The sequence below is a fragment of the Hermetia illucens genome, chromosome 2 (genome assembly GCF_905115235.1).
Source record: "Hermetia illucens chromosome 2, iHerIll2.2.curated.20191125, whole genome shotgun sequence".
Classification (NCBI taxonomy): Eukaryota; Metazoa; Arthropoda; class Insecta; order Diptera; family Stratiomyidae; genus Hermetia; species Hermetia illucens.
Window position 1 is genome coordinate 111539188 of NC_051850.1, and position 13352 is coordinate 111552539.

Genomic DNA, 13352 nt, shown 5'->3' on the forward strand with positions numbered 1-13352 from the left:
AGCATATTAATCACTGCATGTCTGGGATTCCACAGGTCTTACCTTCTCACCAAATTTCGTGTCAATCGGTTTAGCCGTTTCTGAGAAAAGTGCCTGTGACAGACAGACAGACAGACAGGCAAACGGACAGACAGACAGACATTGAACCGATTTTAATAAGGTTTTGTTTTGTAAACAAAACCTTAAAAAGCTGTTCGGCACTTTTAGTCCCTTTTGATGGGGAATGTTTATCAAAAAGAACGTTTTAAACGGTGCGACAAGTTATTGACTAAAGCAGGAAACAGAATTACGACGCGTGCCGAATGCGAAAGAGAGAAGCCGCGGAAAGCACACACTTTCAATGTACAATGAAGATTTCAGGGCGGCAAAGTTCGCTCCACTTCGGCAAGGTTCAGTCTGATGACAGATTAGGCCATTTGCAATTTGGCGGCGCTCTTCGTTTTCGGTTTCTACTTTTGAATATAAATTATTTGAATGAATTCGTTTTGAGAACAACAGAAGGCACTATTTGGTTTGCAAGCACTAATTATTAATGTCACTTGCATTAGTCCTGTCGCTTCCATTCTTAAAAATTGAATTTAAGCCGGAGGTATGTGCACCCTTAGTGGCATTTAATTGTATGATTTTCATAACATAAAATATGCACTCAAGTCGATTGTCAAATTTCTATAATTAGTGTATGCATCTTAATATATTTTCATACAATATCACAATACAATACCACCTCCGGCTTAAATTAATTTTTTTTGAATGGTAACTACGGAACTAATAGAAGTTACATTAATAATTAGCACTTGCAACGCAAATACTGCCTTCCGCTGTTCTCAAAACGAACTCATTCAAATTAATTACATTCAACAATAAAAACGAAAAGCGTCGCCATGTTGCATGACATTCCGCGGGAATTTCTAGCGATTAAATTATTTAAAATAATAAAAACTTGATATTCCTATTCGTAAGTGTTGATTTATATTTTGTGAATACCGATATTTCGGGAAACACATGTTCCGTTCATCAGTGCTAAGATTTGTTAGCACTGATGAAGATTTGTTAGCACTGATCGGGCCTGTTGTATATTGCCTTATACAATTCTGTATAATGAACTTCATTTAACAGCTCTCTCACTCCCCACGCACGCAGTCACTCCGTTGTTTGGGCCTTAATTGTAAGGCCGTGAGTAGCTTAGCGAGGTGACGTCACTCACCGCGACTTTTTTTTATCTAATTTCCAATAAAGGCGAGTGCGTGCTTTCTCACGAATGTTACTTGGTATACTGCCAGACTGTATTCTGGAGGAGGCATCATAATTTCTCAAAATCTTATTCCTAAACTGCCAAGAAAAAGGGACTTACCAGTAGTAAACGTGTTGCCTAAGACAGCAAAGTTACGAACAAAGAAGCCCCCAGACCTTGTTCTAATTGATTGGGATGCAAGGCGGAAGAAAAGGACTAATTGCTTACAATTGTATGTTTATCAGTAGAAACCGAAAAGAGAAGCTTTTGGAAAAACGCTATCGAGATCCCAAAAAAATCATTAAGGTAATAGAAATCGAAAAGGCAGAAAGAAAGACCTGCTGCCTAGAGAGGAAGAACAAATAGATAACCTTGTCGCTGGTATCGTAAGGCTCAAGAACAGTGAGTCTCAATTATATCGGATGAGGACGGACGAAGTTTGACTTCGAAGGAAAGCTTCCAATTATAATGGACTGAATCCAGCATTAGAATTGCGCCGATATACTTCTACCATGCAAAGGCTGCATCTGTAGAAATTACAACATTGCTATAGTGCTGGTGCAAGGTTGAGATATTACTAGGGGCGGTATGAGGAATATAAGCAGGTAATAATAAACGCCCCTAAAGAGGAGACTGCAGAGTTGGAAAAGGATACTTTCTACGAGGCAGTTGAGCGGACCCTTGAAGCCTGTCTCAGGTATGATATCAAAATCATACATAAAGCCGCCTATGACAGAATAGCCAGGGTAAGACTGTACACGGCCATGAGAGAATTCGGTATTCCAACGAAATTAATAAGACTGACTAGACTGACCCTGACCAATATCCGAGGCCAGATAAAAGCAGCACGATCACTCTCAAGACCATTCGACATCAACAACGGTCAAAGACAAGGGATGACCTATTATGCGTCCTCTTCAATCTCGCCCCGGAGAAAGTGATTTGCGATGCCGACGTAAATGCGAGAGGCAGCATCCCCTTCAAGTCCACCCAACTACTGGCCTATGTTGACGATATCGACATCATGGGAAGAACAACCCGAGATGTACAGTCTACCTTCATCTAGATCGAGCAGGCGGCGCGAGATCTTGGCCTCGACATTAAGTGCAAGACGAAGTACATGGTGGTAACTTCATCGCCAAAATCAAAAGAAGAAACAACATTGAATGGCACTGGTCAAACGAAAACAATGAAGATAGGAGACTACAACTTTGAGACCGTTGACAATTTCTCCTATCTAGGGTCGAAAATTACAACCCATAGCAGCTATGACGATGAAATCCGCGCACGGTTGTTGACAGCCAATAGAGGCTATTTCAGCTTACAAAAGCTGTTCCGCTCGAAACGTCTCACCATAGGGTCAAAGCTCTTACTGTACAAGACTATGATCTTGCCAGTCCTCATGTATTCCTCGGAGACTTGGGTTCTTAGCAAGAAAAATTGCGAATTCTTGGCTGCGTTCAAGAGAAGAATCCTTCGAAGAATTTTTGGCCCCTACATGAGGATGAACTATTCGTAGCCTCCATAACGAAGAAATCTATGAGCGATACCAATAGGTTACGATGGGTGGGTCTCTTAATCCGTATGGATGAGGATGATCTGGCCCGGAAAGTCTATAAGGGCAATATCTATGGTAGAAAAAGAATACGAGGCAGACCCTGCCTGAGATGGAACGACGGTATAGGACAGGACGCCAGACAGCTTTTAGGGATATCAAATTGGTGGACCTCGGCGCAAAACCGGGGTGTTTGGAGTTCCTTATTAAGGCAGGCCTAGACCGGATACCAGTTGGATAAATAGGATACCTGATATTAAAAACCAGTTTGTTGAAGATTATTTGTGCTGAAGACATATATAACGTGTATAGAAATTTAAAAAAATAAATTGCAGTATTGCTCTTGTTACTCATTGGTAATTTTATTCATATATGCCGTTTTTTGTAGACAACTGGTTTTTTTCTTCAGTGTTATACGTCTTTTATCTACATATATATATGTGATTGCCGGTGGAAATACAGAACGTTCATTATCGTTGCACAAGTGCAGTGAATGCATCAGTACTTATGAGCCGGAATCAAATGGGATACTATCGTATTGGACTAACTTCTGGAAGAACTAACAAATACTAGAATGTTGAAGTTAATGTTAATGACATAGTATTGTTTATATGGGCAAATATATGATATAGTCTTAGAACTAAAACTAGCAACTGGTGCAGAAGAGTGCGTCTGGGCCGGAGAACATAAATTAACAAATGATATCCCTCATGCGGACGCGTCCCTTGCATAGAAAGAAGAAACTCCTATACCTACTTTTGGCCCAAAGGTGAACTTACTTATTTCTAGGTGGGCACAATGGAGTATTTCAAAGGAAGCCATTGAAGTATTTCAAAGGGAAACATAAGTTAAAGATAAAGATTTTTCAAAAGACCTGCTGGAAGCAGAGCATTGGAAGTGGGTCATTGAGGAAATTAAATTCAATTAAGTGAACTTTAAACTGGTATGGGAGCGTCTTGATAAACTTAAAACCTTTGGTTTGCGCGATGAAATTTGAATATTCTGGGTTCTGGGCATATTGGAACTTTCTTTTGGTACTTTAATTGCTAGTTCCGGCGCTTGTATGAGCAAGTGTAAACTTTTTTGCTAAGGCATCTGAGCGACCAGGTACCAAAAGTAATTCCACCGAGTTTACTCGGTTTTTACATTTCTGAAACATTTTTGAAGTGATCAGACGTCCAACGTCCTTAGTGTAGCTTTACTACCGCTGCAGATTGCAATGCGTCTGCCCTTTAAATGCTTGTCCATCATCCATGTTACTGCTTTTAGCATCGCGTATATACCTCAGCTAGAAAAAAGATGGCATGTTGTCCCAAAGGAAAGTGGAGTTTTCCATTTCCATCCTGTCCAAGTTATTCTATATCGCCTTTTTGTTCGCCAGATTTAACTGTCCCAGACTGCTGTCGGTGTGGTTTTCAAATTCATGGGTTTAGTTGAATAAGTCGCAGACTCTGGAACCCCTTAAGAAAAGCACCCATCAAGAAATAGAGACATTATCGTTAAAAGTGTAGTAACGGCGGTCAACATTGTGCCCGTTGGGAGTTAGACTTAAGTTGCGATTTACAGCTGGGTCGACTGGTACCCGACATCCAAACAAGATGTAGATCCCTCCACCAGTGGCATTCGAACCGCGACCTTATATTGCAATTGTCTAGCATTCTAACCAATAAACGGATGGTTGGCTTGATCGATTAAATTTGAAGAAGACAGAACATCTGATGGCCGACTTAAATGAAACCGATACGATACGGATGAAGTGACACCCCACAAGTTACATTTAAGGTGCAAAATCTACCATTGTGTCGTTGGCCCTGTCACCTTCTTTCTATCCAATTGCTGGGCAACCAACAAACAATGGACTTCAGCATATGTAACTTGATGCCATCATGCAACACTTTTGGCGCTATGATCTGTAATCTGCGTTGGTGATAATTCGCTAGCTAAGATTAACTGAAACATGCAAGTGGATGGGAAATGACCCAAACACCCGCAGGAAGAGCAAGATACGTTAGACCGTGATTTGAGAATCTTTCAAATCCAGCAGGACCAGGCCTATGAACCAGAGAATTTGTGAATCCGATTCACACTAGCCGCCTTAGCTAGCCGGATCACCAAAAATGAAGAAGAAGCGTATTTCGTTGATGGTAGATTTACTGTTTCCTTTCTCTGCTTAAGGAGAGATTCTTTCAGGTTGACAGTAGAAGTTAGAAACTTAAATTTTGAACTTAGTCTTACAACTAAAATGGTATTGCTTGCAGAAAACCGAATGGGTGATGTATAAACTCTTCTATAAAGTACAGATAAGATAGTTCGCCGATGAGTTCTATGAAAAATTATTAAGAGAGTTCACTTTTATTTCTTGGCAGAGGGGAAGACCATCTATTTAGGGTCGGAGTCATCGCCGCTAACGGCATTTAACATGCAGCCATACCAAACTCCATATAGAACCTCACTTGAATTTACATATGTTTGCCCTGTGATTACAAAACTCATGAATGAACCGAATTATATGAGTAATAAAATCAGTTGACGTAGTTCGCAGCGGAATGTCATCCAATTAGTTCTAATGTAACAATAAGCATTACTTACTTACAATAAGCATTACTTGTTGTAATGGGCATGATAGGCTCCAAACACGCAATAGTGGCTTCTCTGCGGTTATGCCCATTCTCATATATTGACTGGCCATGAACAAATTTGCAATAATTAGCTAAACACCTTTAAAATTTCAAAATCAAACAACGAATGGGTTCAACCCCTGAGATGTTTTTCATTTTTGATTGTTCCCTAAAAGCGGAAAACTTCCACAAATAAATACTTAAGATAGGCACGTGGTGCTCTCTATCTAGATGAAGGTTACAGAAATTTAGTTGCTGGATAGTAGCGTGTAACGTGTTAAAACCCTGGAGTGTGGAAACCTGCAGTACTCCCTTGTCAGACAAAAGCTACCAGTATTGGATTAGCGAATATTTTGCAGTTCATCGCAACACTTAAGTGTAAAACAAACGAATCAGTGGGAATAGTGGATAATACCTATTTGCTAATTTCCATTCATAAACACGGATGTTTACAATCAATCTATTTGAGTGTCAGTCGGTTAGGTACTTGTTCAATCAAAATTATTTATAGCAAATGGAGGAGCACTAGGTTAGCTTCTAGCCGTGGCCCATTCGTTATCCAAACGATTCATATCCGATTGTTGTTAGAACGCTTTGTGAGTGCTCATTATTTGTCGTTACAGTGAATTCACTTTTCATTAAGTAATTGAGCATTTAAGTTACAGACGATTGAAAAAATCGAGAAAACCCACCTTGAACAGAAAGATATCTGAAAGTTGTGCTTAACAAATCATATTTGGGGTGAAAAGGTACGATATTTAGGATACTCCGTTGATTTAATTGACAATAATCCTGATCACCGCACAATTTTTTCCAGCCCCATTAACACGAACACTGTCCTGGGCAAGGACTAAATTTGCTTCTACACATATGTAAAGCGTCTGAGGGTTCTGGATTATGATTTTGGGGAGTGGGGAAAACAACTGACTCGTCATTTCAATAGATTCGGCCTAATCAATCTGTGACAGTTTAATAAGAAACATTCCTGAAAAAATCCAATTCTCAATGGGGTATAGAAACGAAGATTTGTATCTAATCACGGGGGAATTTACATGAAAGCTTATATATAAGGTAGGAAAAACTAAATGATTTTTCCAATAAGTACACGTGGGGAGCCAATGATACCGTGGAGAATACTGATATCCTTCTAAATCACTCTTCTCCACTATTACGATAGTTCGAGGACTTTTCCTTCTCATTGATATTCGTACTATGCATCAAAGCAGTTTAACATATCTAGTATTCACCTGAGATTAATATCAGAGCGATGATTAAAAACTGTTGGCCTCTCCTGTTCAACATCTTCAATTAATCCTATTTTGGGAATCACTTTTCAATTCTTGACTTATCGAGTGGTTTTACTCTAAGGTTCCAACCGCACTCTATCCAACCACGTCCGCGGTAACAACACTTAACACCCAATTATAACGTCGAGTGGCGACGGTTGCAATTAAATAAAATTCTTTTCCAATTGTTAATCCAAATTTGGATTGACCACTGAAGAAGGTATCACTTTCATTAACAGATTCCCCAACTTTCTCAATGTTCGAAGCTTCCACAGCGGCTTGCAATTAAGAACTGAGGGAGCCGCCATTTGGTCAGTTGGTTTTGTTCACCGCAGTTTCGAGCCAGCGAGTAAGCAGGCATAGATCCGCGGCTATGTCTGCTAAACGAGGCTCACTATGATTTCTGCTAGACTCAATTACTTTGATAACTAGGTATGGACTTATGGACTGGAGAGTTTACTGCCAGTGGATGAATTGATACTATGAAGTATGAATACTCGAAGTGTTATTGTTATTATGGTTCCGTATTTGGCCTGTGGTTGCCCAAATAAAGTGATGACACGTTGGGGTCATCTTACCTGAGCGTGTAGGTCTTTAGTAATGAACTTCAAGCTGTTGCTAGTGATTGTGGCTCAAATTGCTAGTTGAGGTGAAATGGAAAAAGGGTAAGAGAAATCCCTTCTGCATTTCCGTATTCGTTACAGGTTAATGTGAAAAAAGATTTATGCTCATTTTCTAATTTACTTGAGTCGTACATGTCTGAATAGATGGGGACTCTCTAAGTAGCTTTTTTATCTAGTTTTGTTATGGATAATTTGGGTTCAACTAGTTTGAACTGCAAAGAAGTTTTTTTTCTGTAATTAACGCTATGCTGCAATTTTTTTTTAATTCGATGGCGGTTGAAAATTTTATGTGTGAGTCAGATATTTGCCTTTCCATGTTGCATATACTCAAAAATACACCATGAACAGCATATTCATTTCTCCGACATTGATTTATTGGATTGATAATGATCTCGATCATATGGATCGCATAACACCTTTTTATAGAATAATTTGTAAACATATTTCATAGATTCGGCTTAAACAAATTTTTTAAGGAGGTTTCTCTATGACTGCCTGTTTTTCGGAAGCTAGGTGGGCCGAAGTAATCACCTGATGTTCTTTGCTGTAATTTTTTTTAATGAAAAACTTTGGTTCTGCTTGTGAAATTTGTTTATTCCATTAGAATTCATTCCATCTAGTCGAGAAAATTATATCAGCCAAGAGACCGCCGCCAGAGTTGATGACCATTGGCACCCGCCAGAGTTGATGACCATTGACACCTGTTTTATGGCTAAACCACATGTTCTCCAGTCCCAACTCATGCAGTTCAGGAAGAAAAAAATCGGTAATCATGACTCTCTGAGCGTCGCCCACAGTTGTCATTTGACACGCGGCTTTCTCAAATGGCCCGATGACTCCTTCAGCGTAAACAGGAGTAACTTTGAGCGAGTGTAGTGGCTCCTCGTGGGTGATACATGGATTTTCGTGGCCTCAGAAACGATTATTTTGTTTATTCATGTAACTGCTAAGATGGAAATGAGCCTCATCACTTATGATAATTTTCGATGAAAAATCGTCCTCCCTTTCGTTGAGATTCAGGATGGCTTGAGCGTAGGTTAGACGCGTTTAGCGGTAAATAGCTAAAAGCTAATGAACTGTCTGCCTTGGGAACATCTCGTGTTGTCCCAGTCTCTTCTAGGCGAGTGGCCAAACGCCGTAGTGTTTGTCCAGTTGATATCTGACGGCCAGGAAATCTGCGACGAAATTCTACGTTTGTTTACTTTATAAATGTCAAAACCGGAGCGACAGTTGGCGCCATTTGCAAAAGTTGTAGCGTTTTCTAATAGAGTGATTTTTTCTGCCCCAGCTGGTATTTTGTATATACGCAATATATGTCAGGTGAATTGCTTTCTTATAAGGGACACACATTATTCGTTCCTTCAAGTGGAGAGAGCTGGTTAAATTTCTATCTGCAAAATTAAGGAATATCATAATAGAAGAATATAAAAAATTTAGTGCTATTCAATTATCATCATCATCATCAGCGGCGCAACAGCCGGTATCCGGTCCAGGCCTGCTTTAATAAGGAACTCCTGACATCCGACTTTGCCCCGAAGTACACCAATTCGCCTTCTTTTCCTATCATAGCCCTTATAGACTTTTCGGGCTGGATCTTCCTCATCCATACGGATTAGGCGACCCGCTCACCGTAACCTATTGAGCCGGATTTTATCCGCAGCCTAATGGTTATGAAATTGCTCATAGATTTCGCCATTATGTAGACTACGGAATCGTACATCATCATGTAGGGGGCCAAAGATTCTTGGAAGGATTCTTCTCTCGAACGCGGCTAAAAGTTCGCAATTTTTCTTCCTAAGAATCCAAGTCTCCGAGGAATATACGAGGACTGGCAACATCATACTCTTGTACAGTAAGAGCTTTGACCCTATGGTGAGACATTCCGAGTGGAATAGATTTTGTAAGGTGAAATAGGCTCTGTTGGCAGTCGAGAACCGTACACGGATATCATCGTTGTAGTCGGTCGTAATTTTCGACCCTAGATAGGATAAGTTATCAACAGTCTCAAAGTTGTAGTCTCCTATCTTTATTCATCTCGTTGGACTAATGCGATTTGATGCTGTTGGTTTTTGGTACTGACGTTGCCACCATATATTTCGTCTTGCCTTCATTGATGTTCAGCCCAAGATCTGGCACCGCCTGCTCGATCCGAATGTGCGCAGTTTGTACGTCTTGGGTTGTTCTTCCCAAATGATGTCGACATTGTCAGCGTAGGCCGCAAGTTAAGTGGACTTAAAGAGGAACATGCTCCTCGCATTTACTTCAGCATCACGGATCACTTTTTCCAGGGCCAGGTAAAAGAAGACCCATGATAGGGCATGATTCTGCTGCTTTTATCTGGCCTCGCACATTGGTCAAGGGCAGCCTAGTTAGTCTTATCAATTTCGTCGGGGTACCGATTTCTCTCACGACCATTACCCTTCCTATGCTATCATAGGCGATTTTAAAGTCGATGAAAAGATGGTGCAACTGATGTCCATATTCCAACAATTTTTTCATCGCTTGCCGCACAGAGAAAATCTTATCTGTTGTTGATTTGTCTGAAGGGAAGCTTCTTTTGTGTGGGCCAACGATGTTCTGGGCGTATAGGGCTATTTACCTTAGCAAGATGGTGGAGAATATCTTATAGATGGTGCTTAGCAACGTGATGCCTGCGTGATATCTTACTTTTTATGTATGGGACAAATAATGCCGTGTTACCAGTCATTAGGCATTGATTCGCTCTCCTACACCTCGAGCATCAGTTGATGAACCGCTTGGTGTAGTTGGCTGCCTCAATATTTACCCAATTCAGTTGTAATTCCGCTCCTGGGGACTTATGATTTTTAAGCCGCTGAATTACACGAACTGTTTCTACTATACTTGCTGGTGGTAGCATTTCTCTGTCATCTTCAGTTGGCCGGACCTCCAACTCATCGATGTGCTGGTTATTTAACAGTTCATCAAGATATTCACCCCATCGCTCCAATATGCGTATTCTATCGGAAATAAGGTTTCCCTCTTTATCTCGGCAGGATGAGCATGGAGGTGTGTAAAGCTTCAACCTTCTGATTTGTTGGTAAAACTTTCGTGGCCTGGTAAGGTAGCTCACTGAACTTTTCGAGTTCAGAGACCCGTTGGTTCTCCTAAGTTGCCTTTTTCCGTTTGTGAAGTCGTTTATCCGCTCGACGGAGTTTGTGATAAGTCTCGTCGCGTGCCCGTGTTCTTTAAGAATGCACCATGCGAACGAGGTAGTGATCCGAGTCTATGTGTTGGTTCAGCAGGTTTTCCAGGTTATTATGGTCCATCGTGGTTACCAATACACGTTTCGCCCTGGAGCCTATACTGCCCTTTGACCACCGCTACTCAATTATGGGGAATTTATATGTAGAGAACTGAGCAATATTAATGAATTCCGGACGAGACTCTTTTCCAAATAAACGCTTACAAAGCCTTTTGAGCAGTGATTCGCTACCATTAACCTTGAAAGAATTATTGTTTGACGATTTGTTGCTTTCTATATCAATGCAGAAGGTTTTTGCGGTTTGGTTAGTATTCTGAATTATACGACGAAAGGGAGAAATTCTAAATGATCTGTTGCCCTCGCACGTACGATCAGCGTTATTATCGACCTCTGGTCATGCTGTTCATCCTGGGATAGCGAGGTCTCTTGCATGTCATAGCTTTCAATGAAATTGTTACCATTTGGCAGTGTATGATCCACCCACTGCTATCTCTGCTACTAGCACAGAGTTAATTTCAAGTTTGTACTTTTTAGCTACCTTACATGAGATGGGTAGTGTCTGCCACTTCGGTATGTGCAACATTTCGTTCGCTATATCCAGGGTCACGCTAATGAGAAATTCCCATCTCAAAGTTCCTTTATATAAAAAAAATTAAATTTTAAAATGATAATTTTTATCCATTTAAATATAACAATTTTTGTAATATTCCGAAAATCATCATTAATCTTTTTGTTGCTGCTTTTACTGCTGGCTGCTCATGATGCATATTATTAGAAGCAAACTTAGCAGGATATTGGGCAGCTGAGAAAGTTGGACCGGTAGTCAGCTGACTCGAGAAGAGTGTCATTTCGGACAACTTGGTGATTACCCCCAATTCGGTAGTGCCTATTGAAGAGGAGTTCATCTAATGAGGAAATTTCGAAAACATTTTTCAAAGCTCTGAACTTCAAAAGGAATATCCAGCGGAAGCATATCAGAGGAGCCGCCCATGAAATACCAATAATAATCGTTGGCATGGGCCATGAAGTGTGTAAGAGAACTTCATTCAAAACCGTAACGGTACACTACGGGATTACACCCTGTAGGAGGCAATGTGGTCAACATCGTATTCACCAGTGTCCGACTTAGGTACTCATTCACAGCTGAGTCGACTGGTATCTAAGATCCAGTCACGACGCAAATCCCTCTGCCCCCGATTATATGAACCGCGACCTTCCCCATCAATAGTCTAGCGCTCTAACCGCTGAATCCGCCCATAGAAGTGAAGCACCATGAAGAACATAAGAATGCGGGTAATGTTGCGTGTGCTCGATTTGTCCGAAGGCTTTTAGGAATACAGTGTCTTTGCATTCAGATTTAAGGAGTCATGAGCAAGAGCAAATGTTTTTATGGGAGGTTTGTGATAAATGATTGGGAACCAAACCGAACCAAAAATCAGATCAAAGATACATTCTGGCCTCAAAGAATTTGTTTTGGTTTTGATTTTCTGATAGTGACTTACATCTAGACATGATTATTCTCAATATTAATTTATTATTATTTAAAAAATTATCTTATTTCAAATGGCTTCGGGTGGTTATTACATTTGTTTCGCCAACCCGACCTCCTCTGTAATTTGCTTTATTTTTTGTGTGTTTGTTGCATCAAACTTAATATTTTTTTATTTAAAGAAATTTATCTATTCAGAAAAGACTGCTTAATCTAACTTAACTTAACATGATTACTTAAAAACTATTATCTACAATTAGCACTTTACATTACGCTTATCCTCTACGTACTTCCACCAGGCCAGGAGTCTCAAAGAGGGAGAGAATTTAGGATTTAAGGGTGGAACTTACTACATGGCAGGATCGAAGAAAACTGGCTAAGCGGGTTATTTTATCTTGCAGGTGCCGTATTCTAATATTTTTGGTTGGTTTTGGTGACTTCACATTTGCTCGTCGATATACTTCGGTGTACCGGCCACACTTTTGAGTCTTCCATTTGTAAGACAGTCCAGTGCAGTGTCTTAATATCCGACCATAGCCGTAGGCTATAGACTTTTCCCTGGCTTCCACTCAGCAAGTGATTCACGTTGGAGCTCCGTAACATACACCAGAGTTTTATATAGAATCTGTTTGATTTTGGTGCTTAGACCTACCTTGTTACGAAGAAGAGAGTAGATTTGACTTAATGCACCGCGTGCCTTACTGATAGCGAGCTTAAGGTGAGGATTGAACTTTTGGAATTCATTAAGTTGGATTCCTAAGTACTTGATCAATTTCGATCTAGTCACTCAAGTATTCCCGACTTTGAGCTTTAAGCGTCTAAAATTCTTGTGACTGCATCTAGAATCAGGGTATCTAGATTTTCTGCAAAAGATGCAAGTAGGAACTTGATTGAGACCGCGGGGAGGTTTCTTATGACGAAGTTCAGGTGAGGGTTGGGTCTTTTCGTTGAGCTGTCGCTTAAAAGATTCTGGTTTCCTGCTCTGAGTCAGAACAAAGTTGCGGGGTTTGTGTTTCCCGGTTAGCCTATATATGTCTTGGAACATATTTGGTCCGGGCCTGGTATCCGCTTTTGGTAACAAAAATTCGTTACCATTTCGCAGATTAACCTACTGAGGCAGTTGATCCGGCAGAGTAATGCTTTATATTCAACATTAACTCTATCACTGTGCTTATGGAACATTCGCTTAAGATTTTTGCCCCAAATCTGTCTGGTCTTCAGGTGTCGTGGGGATGTGATTTGTACTAGAAATCATCGACTTTAATAAGCTTCGTGTTTCTGCGTGTAGCCGTATTAATGGTATCTATTACCAGAATGATTACTTCGT

The 13352-nt window shown here is 40.4% G+C and overlaps 1 protein-coding gene across 1 annotated transcript in view; it reads right to left on the reverse strand.

Annotated features, from left to right (window-relative positions):
* The window catches only part of LOC119649739 (carbonic anhydrase 2), a 61565-nt gene extending 54553 nt beyond the window's left edge, over positions 1 to 7012 (reverse strand). Inside the window, exon 1 of the mRNA XM_038052021.1 lies at positions 6652 to 7012. Coding sequence (XP_037907949.1) covers positions 6652 to 6706 — 55 coding nt within the window. The 5' untranslated portion in view covers positions 6707 to 7012. The remainder of the gene's footprint in view (positions 1 to 6651) is intronic.
* Positions 7013 to 13352: the final 6340 nt, after the last annotated feature.